Source organism: Prionailurus bengalensis, chromosome B3 (genome assembly GCF_016509475.1).
Source record: "Prionailurus bengalensis isolate Pbe53 chromosome B3, Fcat_Pben_1.1_paternal_pri, whole genome shotgun sequence".
Taxonomy (NCBI): domain Eukaryota; kingdom Metazoa; phylum Chordata; class Mammalia; order Carnivora; family Felidae; genus Prionailurus; species Prionailurus bengalensis.
In genome coordinates, this window is record NC_057355.1 from 17967249 (window position 1) to 17983524 (window position 16276).

Here is a 16276-nt window from a genome sequence, read left to right on the forward strand (position 1 = left end):
GGCAGATAGATTTTCAGTTACTTTGCCTAGGCTACATTTTACTATTCAGCTATCAGTCAGAGAATCCTTCAGTTTTTAAAGGATTTTTTTCCCTGTAGTATCCTCTCCCTCAAACTCTACCCCACTACCCCACAACTTCCAGTTGCCTCGGTTTCTCTGAATTCTGACTTGTGTCTCCATAACTTAGTGAGACGTACATACTTTGTTTGGGACGCAGTCCTATACCATCAGTTTTACATCCAGGCAGAAACCTAGGGATCTTGTGTGGCTTGCCTTGTTTCTTCTCTCTCACATAACAGAATCCTAATTTCCTGTTTTTAATATCAAAATAATTGTGTCATATATTCCTTCCAATTTTCTTTTTGCTTACAGCAGTCAGATAAATCTGGTCCCTGTTACTCCATTATGGCTGGAAATAAAAGTCCTGATCTTTTAATCAGCAACCTTTTTATTTTGGAACAATTTTATATTTACAGAAAAGTTGTAAAGATAGTACAGAGTTCCAGTATACTTCTCATCCACTTTCTCCTGTTTTTAGCATCTTAAAATTTTGTCAAAACTAAGAAAGTGACATTGGCATAATACTATTAAGTAAACTTATGTATATGATTTTATTTAAAAAACTGCCAGACCACCTTCCAAACTGCCTGTACTGTTTTGCATTCCCACAGCAATGAAAGAAAGTTCTTGCATTATAGGAGAACATGATGAAAACTAGTTACATTGAAACTCCAACATTTCAATTACTTTGAAATTACAAAAAGCAAGTAAAGAGAAGTGACTCAAAATTGTTGAACCTTTGATTACAGGTGACTCATGATAACTGTATAACAACAATAACAGTGGCATTCATGGCACTCTGATTATTCTAAAAGCCTTACATTTATTGATTTATTTAATCCTTACAACATCCCTGTGTTGTTGGTGTTACTATTCTCTGCTCCTACAGATTATGAAAGCGAGAAGTTGAGTTTGGCCACATGGCTACTGAAATGCAGTCATTCTGGCTCCAGAGCTCGCTCTCTGATCCATTCCACCAGTGATGATTCTTTATCAGTTGCACATCACAATAACTTGAGGAGTTGAGATGGTGTTTCACTTGGTGGGGGATGGCCCTGGGCACCTACGTTTTGTAGTTAGGATTGGGAACATTCTCTTCTTACTGTAGACCACATCTTTAATGTAGATAAATTTAATGTGTTAAAATACACCTTTTGATTTCATTCATGATGTCGAGTGCTTTGGTTCATCTTTTGATTTCGACATTTTAGGATCCTTTTGCATATGTAGAAATTGAGGCAAATGTATTGTGGGTAACTGAAAATCAACTGTCTCTTTATTTTGGTGTCTAGGCAGTCTGGCTTTTGTATAACAAATGTAAATGTGTGTATATGTACGTATGTGTGTGCGCGTACTTATTTACATAGAGTCTTTTAGGTCAAAGAATTTTTAGAGTCACCTGAGAGTGCAGTTAGGAATTCCTTCCTAAAATTAATGTTTAAAGAAGATGGATTTTAAAATGTGAAATCAGTTTATACGTACAAAGCAAGGAATAAAAATATCATAGAATGGTATAATTGTTTAACTTGTGTTAGGCCCAGCAGGTTAGTACCTACACAGAATTTATTAAATGCAGCATGGAATAATCTTAAATGTATTAATTTTGTGTCTTATTTTGTGTCAGTGACATTTTAACCTTTGATGTTAGGTTTAATAATGTAGAAGAAAATTTCAAATTTAAATTTAAAAATACTTTATGAAGACTGATTGATGAGGCATAGTGAATAAAATGATAGTTTTGAAAAGATCAAAAAAATTTCGTTCTCTGAAAATCAGTGATACGAATTTATTTATATTAACATTTTACATTATGTTATGTAGATAAGTTCCATGCCCAATATGGGGCTTGAACTCATAACCCTGAGATTAAGAGGTGCATGCTGTGCCAACTGAGCCAGCCAGGCGCCGCATACATTTATTTTTTAAAATTATTACTATGTGATCTCCAGTTGTCACTGTTGTTTGTTTTGAATCAGGCTGCTGCTGATTGCATAAAGTCTCCACCAGAGGGTGCTAAAGATACTTCAGTGGGAAAAGTGTTATTTACTTAGGCTTGCCTGGACTTGTCAGCTGAATAACCTTTTTTTTTTTTTTTCTTTTTTAAGAAAAGAATTTGATTCTTGTTTATGAGATTTCCTTTTGCTGTGAAATAAATTATGTACCTTGACAGTTGAGTATTTTGACAGATACTGTAAATGATCAGCATTTAGTCTCTCCATTCTTGGTTCTCTGTCAGCATATTAGCTTGAAATAGCCTTGGTTTGCTTATTTTGTAAGTCTTCCATTTGAAATTAAAAGTTGCATTTTGATTTACATAATAAGTGTTGATTTTTCTTTACACGATAGGTGTTTTTCTGAAAACCCGAATACTTTAAAATGAACTAGAAAAACTAGTAATTTGTTTTGTAATTTGTAATTTGTTTTGTAAAACTAGTAATTTGTCAGTTTAAAAAAATAACTCAAAATACATCTATTGTGTATGCTTTTATTTTAAAATGACAACTTAAATCAGTAAATAGGTTTAATATTTGCCATTCCAGCATAAAATACCATTCTGAAAATATTATTAATTGTCTGTGATGACCATGTGCTTTATGGCATGCACTTAGATTGGGGTATGATAGAACATTTTGGTCCCTTTATATTTGATAAATTTCTAAGTGAGCATTTTACAAATTGGTTATCTAGCAAAAGGACTGAATGATAACAGCTCCGTTTTTTTTCTTCTTTCCCCACAGATACCTTCACTCAAATAACATAGTTGTGGTGCCAGAAGGTAAGGGCACTCCAATTTTAGTTACGACATAACCATAGTTCAAGCTTTGCTTCATAATAGTAAAGCAAATTTTGGTTGGTGTATTAGGGAATTTTACTTATAAAGCATCTTTAACTTGTTAGTTTCAAAGATTGTCTCCCCTAATTAGTAAATTCAGTTAGCAGTTTTGATTAAATTAAAAGATCTATGTTTTTACTACTTTGCAAGCAACAGAGGCAGGGATATTAACTATTAAAATATTTAATTTGGTAGTACTTGCATTAAAGATTTGTCATAACACTTGGGTCCAATTAATTTTCCCTTCACCTTTCTTTTCTTTTTGAAGCCATTGGATCTCTCGTAAAACTCCAATGTTTGGATCTTAGTGACAATGCCTTAGAAATTGTTTGCCCAGAAATTGGTCGTCTGAGAGCTTTACGTCATCTTCGATTAGCTAATAACCAACTGCAATTCCTACCTCCAGGTAATCATAGTCTCTAGCACAAAGTAGTTTCTTGCCTATTTACAAATCTGTTATGCCTGTTTCTCACTGTGTGTCTAGGCACTGGGCTTTGGGTATATTTAGGATTTGAGGTGGTCCGTTTGTTTGAAGGTGAAACTAAGGGTGAAATGTGTTTAAGGGAGTTTTCCCTGATGCAGACATGAGAAGGTGGCATTTATGCTTTTACCTACAATTACTACAATTATGCATCGCAGTCAGTGCCCCGTCAAGTCACTGCCCTGGCGAAATATTTGTACAAAAAGGTAATTCAGAATATTTTACATAGAGAATTCAGATGAACTTTGCATGATGTAATCATTTTAGTATCCAAAAAGGAAATACGTACAGTGTTTTCTCTCATTCTCTAGTGAGGTAATTGTTGTACATTAACTTTGATTTCATAAATCTTACTAGAATTTCACAGCAGAATTTAAGTTTGAGTCCTGGGACTAATTGTCAGTTCTGCCTACTGAATATCCTCTTAGATTGTGATGTGCCCGAGTATGGTACCAAAATTCTGCATTCTCCTGAGCTGCCATTAAACCCCGTGACTTTCTTGTAGGGAGCATCCAGGGACCTTCCTTTGTGAATCCATACATTTGCAAGTTTTGCCATATGTCATCTTCCATATTTAAAAAAACAAAAAAAAGATGAAGTATGTAAAAAAAATTTTTTTTTAACTTGTGCTTTAGGTATTATATGGAAGTTACTTTGCATTCAAGAATGAGCAGAGAAAAAGGCAGATGTCACATTGTTGAGGCTTATTTCTACTTAGTAACTCAGGAACACCAACCAGTCTCTTAGTGTATCCAGGTGAAATGTGTGACTCAACCAGAATTACAAATTACTACCTGTTGTGGGACTTCAGGGTCATGTGAGAATGTTAAAAACTACTCATGTTTAATCCATGAATGAAAAAATCTGTAATATTTCTTTGTGATATAAAAGACACCTTCTCTAAAGGTTTTCAAATATAAAAATTTCTGAGTGAAGCATTATAAACTGATTAATTTTTAGACTTTACATGCTGGCCTTAATATGTAGGCTCAATATTTACAAAAAGAGTACAGCAGTTGACTCTGCTTAAGAAATTCTTTAACCCCATATAATTACTGTCTTACATTTTCCAGTTACAGTTAATACAAAAAATTTTAATGTGGTGTAGGAATCTGATCTTTTCCTTTAGAGTTTATTGTATGTAATCGGGCTCAGTGGTGTTTTATCATTCTAGCTTTCAAGGAGTTTATATATTCAGATACTCAGGAAATTAGATTCTCTTTTGGAGATTGCCTGGGAAATGTATCAGTAAAGATAATACTTCGGGTTTTCATACTCTCATATATGAAACTTCTACAAGATCTATTGTAGAATCAAAATACATGAATATAATACTGTACTTATAAGTCCTTTTTCATATAAATTTAAGGAGCATATGACAAATGCAGTTCTCTGTTAAACCATTGTTCCTTATATTCTATTATTCTGTTTTTTCCTGTAATATAAGAACATTTTGTGGTAGAATGTGGTCATTTCCTTCCATTATATACTCTTGGAGATTAAGGATGTGCTACTGATATCATTGACTGCTTCCTAATAACCAGTGAAGGGTATAGGTTTTTGGACTGCTTTCATATCATTTTTAGTTTATATTTCACCTGTTGCGTGATTGTAAGCATTTATTTCTGGTTTTGTTTCCAAAGCTCTCTTCTGTTGTATATGTTTGGTTTTGCCTGTTTTGAGTAAAATTACATACTGTAATAGCTGTATTTTGAATAGCAACTTTTGACTGAGCCATATGTAGATTTTTTTCATTCTAGGCCATCATGAGTAGCAGTGGACTAGATCTTACTAATTATTTGGTTCACTTTATCTTTTTATGAGGTAATTGCGAGTGTTATGATTTGAATGGCAATGGGGCTAGGTACATGTCCCCCAGTGTTTGATCGTGTTGGTCACATACAGTGGGAAATATTCTAAGTGTAGTTAAAAAAAAAACATGTGAGGGCTCCCATGTTGTCTCCATTTGATGACAGTAGAGATCATTTGATGTTTGATTGTTAGCTCCACCCAGTCCTGGCTATTATGTATGATATAAACTTCTATGTGTCATATTTCCTCAAAGACTTAACATTTCATTATGTGTATTTGTTGTGGTTGAAAACCTTTGAATATAATTTTGTAGTCAGTATTTAAACTTTGAAAAGTTTTATACCGATATTTGAAAAATCTGAAACATTTGAACAATCTAGATGCATATAGAGTTTTAAAATTAGGATCTAAGAATGGATTATAGGGGTTTCATGAACGCCATGTAGTTTGCACACAGTTTGGTATCTGCGATTATGTACATGTTATGAAAAAGGTCCAGTGTTTCCGCCAGTTTCTCAAACACATCCATGACTCATAGTGGCTGATTCTGTTGAGCTGTCTGCCAGTACCCACATGGCAGTGGTGGCCTTGTGGACTGGAACTCATCTTCTGGGATGTCTCTTTCCCCCATTCTGTTAGATTGCGTGTCCGGCCATTTTCCTACCTTGTGACGTGGCCTTATCTCTACAACTGATTGGTCCTGGTGTTGCTACACCTGACCCAAGCAGGACAGTTCTCATCCTGGGAATTTTAGAAGAGGGTGGTGAGGGGCAAGGAAAGAGAATAAGAGAGAGCAGGGAAATTGGAAAAAGAAAATCAACCTCTCTTTCTCTCTGGGCTGTTGCACAATTCTGTGTAATCTTGTGAGGCACTGGGAAGTAGGCACACGGACTGGGAAACAGAAAAAGAAAGAAAGATGAAGGAGATACACAGAAGATGGAGGCAGAGACATTCTATGTTTTCTTTAGTATCCCAGTTACTAGTTGTATTCTTACGGCTCATAGGCTTTGTGCGTAAGATCGCTCTTGTTGGCTTCTGTGAAGCCAAACAGCCAAAAGAGCTCCACTTAACACGGCCAAAGGCTTCACATGGCCATTCTGGGGAATAGGATTAATTGTATCTTGAACTCTCCTCTTTGCTTAATTCTTAATGCTTGGAAGTTGCAAAGGCTCTTACTAGTAGTAGGAGGTTGAGGGTTAGCAATGGCGTGATCTGTATGTTAGCAATAGTATGTGTATAAAGTGGTTCATCCTGTCATCTGTTTTTTTTTCCTCTTTGCACCATATTAGACATCTTCCTCTTTTTTTTTTCCCCCTGAGCACAGGTCATTTTTTAGGAAGAACAGAGAACACTGGTGGAAGTAGTGACAGGATACAGGAATGTAGAGGCAGCTTAGAAAGAATGTGTTACTAAGTCAGTATAGGGGAGGTGCCACCTTTCCTCTGCCCTCTTAGGGTCTCCAGCTCGGCCCGAGAATTAACTGACATAAGACAGATCCACAGGAGAAAACTATACAGATTTTACTTAGTAATTTTTACACGTGCAAAGGAAACCTCACGAGAAAAATGAAGACCCGAAGAAGTGGTTAAAGCCAAACACCTCTACACTAGATTGGACAAAGGGTAGTAGTTACGAAAATGTGACTAGACAAAGGGGTTTGGGCTAGGGCAGTTAGTTGTGAAACAGTGACTAGGAATGTAAAGGTTGGCTTAACAAGTTTGGTTCGTTAAGATTTCCCTGGGCCTCGACTCTCCATTTCTGGCGATAAGAATGTCTGCCTCCTGGTACAGGGAGGACGCCTTTTACATGGGAGTTTCTCTCGTGCTTCTAGGGAGAAACGTGCCTCCTTGCTTCTGCCACTTTCCAGTGTCTTTAACTCAAAATAACTAATATGCCAGACTCGCATATTTTGGGGTGGCATGCTCTGAACTCCTCCACCAGCCACCACAGTGGGCCATGACAGCTTAATCCCACGTAAAACACATCCGTGGGAATCATCCTGCTCAAGTGTTGAGAGGCCTAAGCGTGAAAACATCAACTCCCCCAAATTACTGGTTCAGAGTTGCTTGGATGAGAGGGTCCCTGGGGCCTGTTGTACCTACATGCATGTGGCAGAGCAGCAGCCTTCTGTGGAAAAGGCCTCAGCCACTGGGATATGGATACTGCAGTGGAGCCCTGACCAAAGAACACGGAAGTGGTAGGTCTGAGAGATACACGCATGGGGCTCCAACAGACATCATGCACCGTGGACTGAAGAAAGGTGCTTGATACACCTGCTTGAAACATCTTCCTTAGTCCAAAACCCGGCCGGCCTGAAAGAATAAGGCCAATTTAATAGTATGGACTTAACTTGTCTCCAAGATGAATAAATAATCATCACTCAAAAAAAAAAAAAAAAAACTGTTCTGGATTATTGACATCATGGTCTATGGTATAAAAACTTTGGAACCTTGAAGCACTATTTGCCTGAGCAGACTTAGTTCCCTTTAAGAAAAATTATTATTTTAATAACTTTGTATTTTATTTGGCAATGAGTTCTATAGGTTTGTATCCAGATACCGTAAGGAGAAAGTTAAAAAAATGTTTTGGCTAATTTTTTTTTACTGTGTTATCTTACAATTTTATTTTTGACCTTTGTTTATTTTTCACACATAAAAATTATATATTTTAAAGGTATGCAACATGATTTTTTGATATACGTATACATTGTGAAATGATTACCACAATGAAAGTAATGAACATATCCATCACCTCCCACAGTTACTGTGTGCGCATGTGTGGTGAGAACACTTGAGATCTACTCTTAGCAAATTTGAAATATACATTATTAATTATTAATACATTATACAAATGTATTAGTGATCCATTATTATTGCCTTTCTTTTTAGAAAAACTTTTTATTATGGAAAATTTGAAATACAAAAGGACACAGAATAGAATGATGAGCCCCCATACTCCCAACACCTAACTTGAACAGTTATCATAGCCATCTCCTCTCTTGTATTTTTCTTTTAATTTTTGTTCTTCCCATTTTTGCCTTACAGTTGTTTTATTGAGGTAAAATTTACATAGAGTGGAATGCACAAATGTACACTTCGGAGATTTGACAAATGTACGTACCCACGTAATCAATATCATAGTCAAGATATAGAACATTTCCACTACCCCAGAAAGTACTCTCATGTGTTCTCCAGTCTGTGTGCCACAGGCGAACACTCTTCTGACTTCTGTGACCACAGACTAATGTAACCTGTGGTTGCACGTAATACGTGCACAGCCATACAGAATGCTTGCTGTGGCTGGCTTCTTTCACTCACAATAATGTGTCCATGCTGTTGCATATATTGGTAGCCCAATCTTCTTTAATTTGCAGAGCGGTATTCTAATGTTTGAATATACGGTTTATATATTTATTTTCCTCTTGATGGACATACAGGTTTCTTTTAGCTTTGGACTATGATGAATACAGCTAATATCCAACATTCTTGTGTAAGGCTTTTTATGGATGTATATTTTCATATATATGTATCCTTATTACAGTTCACTTATATGTTACCATATAAGTTCTTATATAAATTGTAAGAATCTTCCCGGTAGTATACTTCCATGTACCCTCCTTATGTTACTTTATCATATTTTTTCTATATATGTTATGAACTCTACAATGTAGTGTCTATACTGCAACAGTCAGTTGTCTTTAAAGGAAATCAAGATCATTAAAAGAAGATATTCTTTGTATTTACCCACGTTATGTTCTATTACTTGTGCTTTTCATTCTTTCCTGTAGTTGTAGTTTCTATCTGGTATTGTTTCTCTTCACAGTACTTCCTGTAGGATTTCTTGTGGTGCAGGTTTGCCGGCCATGCACCCTCTCAATTTTCTTTATGCAAAAATGTCCTTATTTTTGAAGAATCTTCTCTCTGGATATAGAATTCTCAGTTCACAGGATTTCTTTCTGGCACTTTATGAAGGTGACCTTCCATTGTCTCCTGACCCCATTGTTTCTGATGAGAAATCAGTTGCAATTTGTATCATTGTTACACTGTATATAATATCTTTTGTCCATGGCTATGTTAAAATTTTTCTCTTTATCTTTCCCTAGCAGTTTGTTTACGATGTGACACAATGTAGGATTTTTAAAATATCCCAGTTGGGGTTTTCTTGATTCCCAAATTGGGAAGTTTTCTGTCATTATTTCTTCAGATATTTTTCTGCCCTGTTTCCTCTCTTTTGGGAACCCCAGTTATCCACGTTAAATCATTTGACAGTCGTTTCACAGGTTCCTGAAGCTTTGTTCTTATTTAAAAAATATTTTTTTTCTCCCGATCTAAGGTTGGATGATAACCTGCTCATCGTCTTCTGCTCACTACCTTCTTTTGTGCTCTCCTGTATGCTCTTCATTAAACACCCATTCACCCTCTCACAGCTTGCTGCCCTTTCGTATCCTGTCCTACATTTTCCAGCTGCCTCAGCTACCCAGGCCGGACCTCTGGCTCTTGCGCTCTGCAAGACCACCGAGCACGGCTTGGGCTCCACTTCCCTGTGCTGTGGCCCAGCGTGAGCCCCTTAGCAGAAAGCCACATCCGACACATCCCTCACCTCTTGTGTTTCCCGTATTTCAAAGATCAGAGTTCTCTGTTTCCTGTCTATTGCTTGAGAACTGTTGCCTCATATGTTTTTGAATAGTTTTATTGTATTTTAGTGGGGAATAAGTCTGGTGTCAGTGACCCTGTCGTGTCTGGGAGTGGGAGTCCTATTAGATGTTCTTTGATTTCTCATCTGATTGCTAACCTGCATGCTTTCATATGTATAAATTAGGTAGCACTTAAACGTTTGTGTATTGCCTTCTCCTACTTCCAGCACCAGAACTGGAACATTAATTGTTACAGAGCAAATTTAAACTCATTTTATTCCAAAGGTCTTTTCTGACTTGATTAAGTAAAATTATGTGATTTATTAGGAAGATAAATACCATGCACTTACAAATAAAGGAATATTAAGGCAGGTTTTCCATCAGTGCAGAGCCACTTGGCAAACATTTTTTAGATTCACCCTTTGGTAAAGACCACAAGGACTAGTGGATATTAGAAGCATCCTCTCATTCTTGATAGTCAACAGAAGCCTGATGCTTTTGCAATTTGCTATAAACTCCCATGGGAGAAGGTTGTGGTAAGAAACAAACAACAAAATGTAACCAGGAGTCAGAAAAGATGTTGCTTACATCTGGCATATAAATCAGCCTATTTTTTTGAAATGTTTTTATCCTTGAAAAGTTGTTTTGCATACCAAAAAAGGAAAGATTTTTAGTCCAAATGAAAAACATTAAAGCAGTCTATGTTGTACTTTAATAATAAAAATTCTAAAAAATAACAAAAGGACATATGTATGCAAAAATAAAATACACAAACACAGAAATATGTACTACATACAACTGGCATGAATTTTTCTAAAACCTCGGCCTTCAGGTATGGTCAAGTTTATTCCTTTTTTCCTTTTTTTTTTTTAGAGAGGGAAAGGGAGTAAGAGCGTGTGTGTCGGAGAGAGGGGTAGAAGGAGAGAGGGAGAGAGGGAGAGAGAGAGAGAGAGTCAGAGTCTCAAGCAGGCTCCATGCTCAGCGTAGAGGCTGATGCAGAGCTCGATCCCACAACCTAGGGATCATGACCTGAGTTGAAATCAAGAGTGGGACATTCTACCGATGAAGCCATCCAGGTCCCCCTATTTTTTCTTAAAATGTGTTTTTCTTCCAGTTGAGCCTCTTACTGCTTTATCGAAATGAAATCTAGTGTCTCTTCTTAGACCTGTCCTGTTGCCACCTAAATAGTTCTGGAATCTCTGTGCTCACTGGTCTGATGTGGAGGTGGGGAGGGGAACATACCAGCCTTCCTGCTGGAGCACAGAGTAGGAATGGAGCCTGGTCATTCCAGAGCTTCCACCATGGCTCACTCACTGCCCTACTTGGTGAGACGTTATTGGCGTAATCGACAGACGATAGCACAGCCTGTAGTGCTTCTTCAGAAGTGCTGAGCCTACTCCTGTGGGTACAGACTGGTCACTGGTGGTCCACATTGGCGGTCCCTGAGTTACAGTTTCTAGGAACGCTGGTGACTCCAGGAACACTGGCTCAGCCCTGGTTTCATTGCTGTCTCTTCCACTGTAGCTCAGAGATCAACTCAGGGAAAATAGAGCAGCTCTGTTTTTGAATCCTCAAACACAAAGGGTCTTATGGTACCTCCTCCCCCCAGATGATCATGGCTCTTCACCCATACTGCCTTCCTTGGTGGCTACTCTAGAAATTCAGGGTACTTTATCCTCCTAGGGAGAATCAGCTTTTCACTCATTCCACATCAGTGCTGGTAAAATAACTAGCTAGCACTTTTTTTCTCACTAATAAAGAATCTAAATAATTAATCTCTGGCAGAGCACCCCTCTGATGTCACCAGGCTGTATATGTATGGTCAGCATTTAAATAGACTTTTCTCTATTTTGTGGGATTATCTACATTACCTGGGGTACTTAACTGTTTCATCCACCTAACAAAGAACTATCTCTTGGTTCAAAGTACCATGCTGTGTATTAGAGGAAAGGGGGGACGGTGAACACGAACAAAATCTAGACCCAGATTTCAAAGGAGCTCATGTTACTTTATTGTCTAATATCCTAAACTAATATTTGTACTTCCAAAGAAGAGACTAGACGGAGAGGATAGAGAAGTACTGAGTGTGTTAGTACTCAGTTATCTTGGTGCAGTGCAGAGCGGTTAAGATACTCATTTGACAACTAAAGGATAGAGGGATAAAATCTAACAACTTGCCCATCCTGAGCTTTCTAGATGACCACTGAGTAAATGAATAAATTGTCTGTTAGAGTTCTAAACTCATATTCAGAATCTGTTCTTTCAGTGTCTCTCACAGATATAACATTACCTTACTAGTGTCTTTGTTATACATAATAGTCTATTAGTAAGGTAATTTTATACCATAGCTAAATATATATTAGTAATGTTATACTGATAGTTTTTTTTATTCAGGTTTTTACATAAAATTATCTTGGTAGACTACATTAGATAAAGCATATGGATTTTTCTAGGGCACCTGGGTAGCTCAGTCGGTTAAGTATCTGACTCTTGATTTCGTCTCAGGTCATGATCTCACACTATGTGAGATCAAGCCCCGTGTCAGGCTCTGACTGATGGCGTGGAGCCTGCTTGGGATGCTCTGTCTCTGCCCCTCCCCCAGCTGTGCACACTCTCTCTCAAAATAAATGAACCTTAAAAACACATGGATTTCTCAGAAAAAGTGTTTTTACTATTGTATTATTACATATTGTACAATAGTTACAAATGGAGCTAAAACTTTAAGATTTTATTTACAAACTTTTCCAAGCTTTGAAAATTGGGGAAAAACTTTGGAATAAAAATGGCCATTAAAATTCTTCTAAAAGAAAAAAAGTTTTGTGTTCTGGACCATGCATCCTTCTCAGTGTCAAATAAATAGAGAAAATACTCCTTTTTAGGAAAGATGTGAAGGGAAATGGCAGAACACGTGCCAAGTGTCTGAAAAACAAAAGTTCATTGTGATGATACTTTTTAAAGGCAAAAGGAGAAAAGTTAGTCCTTTGAAACTTGGAAAGCCTCTCCCATCAATCACACTACTGGCTAAGGCATGTTGAATTCCTTTCCATGGTCCATTCCTTTGTGAAAAGATTTAAAAGCAGCTAACATCATAATAGCAGCGACCCAGTTTGAAATCCTAAGGGGGGGTATTTCCAAATTCACTTTGCAGGCAGTGCTGTTATTCTTCCCTTTCTGTGTACAATTAATTTTTCTTACCATGGTATCTTACGAGCTTGGTGCTGATTGGGAACCGTGAAGACAGTACTGAGGTCAGTTGGAGAGGATTTAAGAAGTCATGCATGAGGTTGAGGGCCTGAGCTGACGTGCAGTGGTGTTCAGGAGCAGATGATGTGGATTCGAGTATTTCTCATTATTTTATCTCTCCAGTGTATCCACCTCCTAGTCTGTCACACACAATCCTGACAGGATTGTCATTCTGAATTACAGATTTGAAAAACTACTCCTACAAGTTAAAATCTTTTGCTTAAATAATTTGCCAAGTGTTGTGGTTGCAGTGATAGAAGGCCCATGATGGGTTCATAACCATATGTTATCACGAATACCAGGAATTAAGGGTATTAAAAAAAAAAGCTGATGCATATCAACGATCTTAATTTTTTGGAGTAAATGTTCTTGAGAACTTAGAAAATATATATTTTTAGGCACCATTTCTTAATGCAAATTCAGAGATTTAATTGTTATTTTTGGATCTAAATCAGCCTGCAGCACAGTATTTTCAAGGTGGTGTGGAGTAATTTCTGTCGTAGTTTTGGTATCTTGGCAAAACTTGGGGTACATAGTTCATTTTTACTGAAGAGCTTTTGAGTATTAAATAGGTTTTTCATATATTCATAGTGATTTGATTTGTATTTATGAACCAGTCTTTGGAAAAAGCAAGTTTTAAATAGATACATTTAAGAAGGTTGTATTTTCATGGTTATTTTATAGCTGTTAGTATTTTTTTACCTTGATTTCAGTATATTGTTTTTGTGACATGATCAGAAAATTATAGTTTTAGGTCAAACTGTATAATTGTGAAGAAAAACTAACTGGCAGCATATGGGTTATTTCCTAATAAGTATTGTCTTCAATGCATAAAACATTTATTTTGTTTCATATTTTATTTGAACTTGTTCTTTGCTTCATCTTTAAATCGTTTTAACCTGTTAAAAGTTTTAAATCATACTGTCTTCTTGCAAGTAATTTTAAAGGTAATGATTGTTTTAGTGAATGAAAAGATTTATGATTTGCCAAGGGTTGATGTAATGAGAAGTAATTAAAATTTAGTTTGATACGACTTACTGCCAACCTCTCCCCTCGCTGCCGACGGCTGACATCACAGTTCTTTGTTTAATCCTTTTTACTATTCCTTTTTTTTTAATTCTTTTTTTTTTTCAACGTTTATTTATTTTTGGGACAGAGAGAGACAGAGCATGAACGGGGGAGGGGCAGAGAGAGAGGGAGACACAGAATCGGAAACAGGCTCCAGTCTCTGAGCCATCAGCCCAGAGCCTGACGTGGGGCTCGAACTCACGGACCGCGAGATCGTGACCTGGCTGAAGTCGGACGCTTAACCGACTGTGCCACCCAGGCGCCCCTACTATTCCTTTTTAAAAAATCAAAATTTTACACAGATATGTTGTTTCCAAACAAATTGTGTTAGTTTTCATTGTGTATTTACTTGTAAGTCAAAACTGTGGCTGTCAAAGTGTCAAAGGCTTTAAAAAATTAATGTCCCTTTATGCTTGCAATAAATGTCATTAGTTGGTTGCATGTTTTCTCTGTTTCTTGGATAGATCTGCTGACATTCCTGCTCCTGACTTCTTCTGAAAGAGAATTAAAGTCTGGCAGGTGTGTTTTGATGATGATTTTCTTTTTAATTTCAAAAGTTTGGTATTGGGGCACCTGGTTGGCTCAGTCGGTTAAGCATCCAACTCTTGATATCAGCTCAGGTCATGATCTCATGGTTTGTGAGATAGAGCCCCACATCGAGCCCTGCTGACAGCATGGAGCTTTCTTGGGATTCTCTGCCTCTTTCTCTGTCCCTCTCCCGTTAACTCGCTCTCTGTCTCTCTCCCAAAAATTAAAAAAAATGTTATTTATTATTTTAATGTGAACTTACAATATCAGTATCTTAGTATTTATTTTTTCAGGAGTAACAGCAGGCTTTGTAGAAGTCATATTATTTACTTATACATTTAGGTTTTTAATATGAATCCCATCTTCCTTAAATGAGATAATTTTTAGTATAATTTTATAGTCATTATTGTAAGATGTTGAAATAATCCTGAAAGATACATATGGATGTTTAGAATAATTCAGAATCTTTCTTTCCTTTTTCCATTTGTACCTTCTTGTAAAGTTTATGTAGGGGCGGGTGGGTGGCTCAGTTGGTCAGGCATCCAACTTCGGCTCAGGTCATGATCTCACGGTTCGTGGGTTCGAGCCCCACGTCAGGCTGTGTGCTGACAGCTCAGAGCCTGGAGCCTGCTTCAGATTCAGTGCTCCCTCTCTCTCTGCCCCACCCCTGCTTGTTCTCTGTCTCAGTCTCTGTCTTTCAAAAATGAATAAACATTAAAGAAAAATAAATTTAAAATTTAAGTATGTACTTTTTATGAATGAGGGTGTAAGTTTTTTATAAATAAGATTAAAAAATCTTATCATTTAAATCTTCAGTTGAGTAACCAAAGAAATATTCATGTAATTTTATCTTTGCATGACTTGAAAAAGATGTTTAATCTAAAGCAGAGCAAATACAGCCTGGAAAACATGTTCTAAAACTATGCACAATTATGCATATTGTTGTATGTATCCCAAACCCAAATCATGATTTCTGTTGTGCTATCACTGGGTGGCTGAATATTTTACCTATTTGAGCACATGAGACAATTTTTCTTTACTAATTTTTCTGCATAACCAGTGAAGGAGGATTTGCTCATACTGTCATACTTGTTGCCCTGCAGTCTGTATACACACGAGAGGGACTGCCGTGTTCAGAGATAAATTTCCATGCTTTGTTCACTTGAAGTGAAATGATCCAGTGGCATAATTGAATATATATATTTTAAACATATCATATCCCTGCATTATTTAGCAATATAAGAACCAAATATATTTAATGAATGATATATTATGGACTATAGAATACTGTTAATTTTATTTTTATAAAAATTTTTTTTTCAATGTTTATTTATTTTTGGGACAGAGAGAGACAGAGCATGAACGGGGGAGGGGCAGAGAGAGAGGAAACAGGCTCCAGGCTCTGAGCCATCAGCCCAGAGCCTGACGCGGGGCTCAAATGCCCGGACCGCGAGATCATGACCTGGCTGAAGTCGGACGCTTAACCGACTGCGCCACCCAGGCGCCCCAAGAATACTGTTAATTTTAAATGAAAGAGAAAAATGAGTTTTCTTCTCTTTGTCTTTTGAGGTTCTAAATATAGTAGATCCAGTCAGCTTTTTAAATCAACACTAAATAC

General features: G+C 36.9%; 1 protein-coding gene across 3 annotated transcripts in view; it reads left to right on the forward strand.

Moving 5' to 3' along the window:
• The window catches only part of LRRC28 (leucine rich repeat containing 28), a 153839-nt gene that overhangs the window by 30996 nt on the left and 106567 nt on the right, over positions 1-16276 (forward strand). For all 3 annotated transcript variants that reach the window (XM_043554785.1, XM_043554787.1, XM_043554786.1), the window contains 2 exons: positions 2799-2836; positions 3162-3299. In XM_043554785.1, the coding sequence (XP_043410720.1) occupies positions 2799-2836; positions 3162-3299 (176 nt within the window). The remainder of the gene's footprint in view (positions 1-2798; positions 2837-3161; positions 3300-16276) is intronic.